This window comes from Gavialis gangeticus, unplaced genomic scaffold (genome assembly GCF_001723915.1).
Source record: "Gavialis gangeticus isolate Ggan-Ray unplaced genomic scaffold, GavGan_comp1, whole genome shotgun sequence".
Classification (NCBI taxonomy): domain Eukaryota; kingdom Metazoa; phylum Chordata; order Crocodylia; family Gavialidae; genus Gavialis; species Gavialis gangeticus.
The window spans coordinates 5,645,729-5,648,041 of NW_017728994.1; the positions used below are offsets into that span (position 1 = coordinate 5,645,729).

General features: G+C 48.6%; 1 protein-coding gene across 1 annotated transcript in view; it reads left to right on the forward strand.

Annotated features, from left to right (window-relative positions):
- Window positions 1–1,748: 1,748 nt before the first annotated feature.
- Window positions 1,749–2,313, forward strand: part of OPN4 (opsin 4) — a 66,355-nt gene continuing 65,790 nt past the window's right edge. The window contains 1 exon segment of the mRNA XM_019502092.1: window positions 1,749–1,951. Coding sequence (XP_019357637.1) covers window positions 1,749–1,951 — 203 coding nt within the window.

A 2,313-nucleotide genomic window follows, 5' to 3' on the forward strand; every position in this document is an offset into this window, starting at 1 on the left:
GCATCTTCAAGTTCCACTCTGGCTACTGGGGACTCCACCAGAACCTCGAGCGAGGTTTCACAGAACCAACTCTGTTTGCTGTGAAAATCTCTGCAGTGCTCTGCTGTAGTGTGAGCAGGGCACCGTTTCCAGTGGCCATGGGTCACAGTGGCTGATAAACAAAGAAAAAAGCAATGGTTGCCTTCCACCCAAAAGGAGGAAAGTACACACCCCCACCCCACCATACAGTGCACAAAATGCTGGCAGGCACAGGAACAGACCCCAGAACAGTGGGGCACTACTCATTCTGCCCAAAACTTACAAGTAGTCACTTTGGAAATAGGTCCATGGCTGCCACTACCCATGCTGGCTGCAAAAAATTAATTAAAGCAAATAATTAGTTTGGCATGTGTGTTACATTACAAGCTATTGAACCCATCATGCACCGAAAGAACATGGTGACCCACCTACAGCAACACATGAATTTCTCCCCCTCCCCCTCCCCCTCCCCCAAACCCAACCAGCATGAACCTGGGCATTCCCTGGCAGTGGCAAGAGGCACATTACAAGAGACTTACCAGGTCCAGCATGTTCTTGGGTCTCGGTAGCAGTTGATGATGCATCATCCACATGGGTTTTTTCCTGACCCTCCACCTCCTCCACTTCATTATCTGTGCTAGTCTGTGGAACGGAGGGGCTAAGTGGCACTAAGTGTATGGTGACTGATGGTTCTTCCTGCCATTCATGGTAATCAGGGAGCAGTCTCCATACAGCTGAGACATGCTCATGGTTTCACCTTCAGGAGGGGCTTCTGCTGCCTCCTCCTCCTCCTCCTCCAGCTCAACCCCAGTGCTGAAAGTCTCCATACCCAGGCTGTCATCCACATCCACATCCTTGGAAAGAATGATGGCCCTAGAAAGGGGCAACTGTGTGACCTGCCCCAGAATGAGAGTTCGCATCTTTGGCTCTGTAAAATGCTGATCTCAGGGACTCAATCTTGCACTAGACCTGGGTCCAATCATGATTATGCCCTTGCACCTGCATGCCTTTTGCAATCATAAACTGGCTTATTTGTTCTACTTTCTAGCCTGTCTATGATCCTTTGCTCTGACCAAATGTTGATTAAGTCCTCCAGTTCTTCCCAGGTCCAATTGGGTCCACGGACATTGGAGGTATCAGCCTCCTGGGCCATCGGCTCCATACTGCTGGTCTTGGCTTTCTGAGACACAGCGAAGCAGTTCGTGGTCAACAGCACAAGCAATTTATGAAAGGGGGATGGCAAATTGGGAGGGATGGGGGTGCCTTTATACTCAGGCTGTGCTTGCATGAGAGTCTGGGAAAATTCCAAGGGTTGTGAAGTCATTATCAGTAAGTGTCAAAACACCCAACAGAAAAGCCCTGGTGATGGGGTAAATAAGGCCATTGTACTTTGGGATAGCTGCTCAATGGCCCAGAATGTTGCAAAAATCAATACCAACCTGCCTGCTTGTGCAAAATAATTTTATTACAGAAGCACAGCCTGTTTTTCCTAAAGTGGCAAAAGTTTTGAGTAGCCTGCTACATTACCAGGAGAGAAGTAGGCAAAACATTTTTTGTTTGCAAGCTTGATTACATCAGAATTCCAGTGGCTGCTAAGCTCAGGATGAAAGGATGGGAGGATGTGCAAAAGCCCCAATGCCCTGGGTGCCAGGGTGGAGGGTTGGAAAAGTACCTACACCAAGCTCCAAACCACACAACACCCTGTAGTCCTTGCCCCACGCTTGGTGCAGATGGGTGAGAAGCTGCTGCTGATGGAGAGGGGGAAAATGGAGAATGAATATGAAATACATGACATGGAGGACATGGAGCAGAAGGAGAACATGGAGCAGGAGGAGGAGGTGGCAGTACTGCTTCTGCAAATGCTGTTTACCTGGCAATTACTGCTGGGACATTTGAGAAGGATAGGAACTGTGCTACAGTGTTCAGCGGCAAGGTGGGTTTCTGCTTTAACAGCATTAATGACAATAATAAGATACAGGTATCCAGAGGACTTGGAATACATTGAGGAAAGTTAAGAAGTGGAATTTGACCGGGCTCTGTCGAGAAACCTGAGGTGGACCTGAAACTGCGTGGTGTGGGCCCATGAGAGCAACTCGGACTGGTGGGAGCAAATCATGCTGACCACCTGGAATGACCAGCAGTGGTTGGAGAAGTTCCAAATGAAAAGGAAGATGTTCTATTGTATCATCTTGATGCTGGGGCCCCACATCACAAGGAAAGACACTAACATGCATTGGGCCATCCCACCAGACAAGAGTGTGGAAGAAATCAAACTTCGCGTTGTGGTTGAATCAG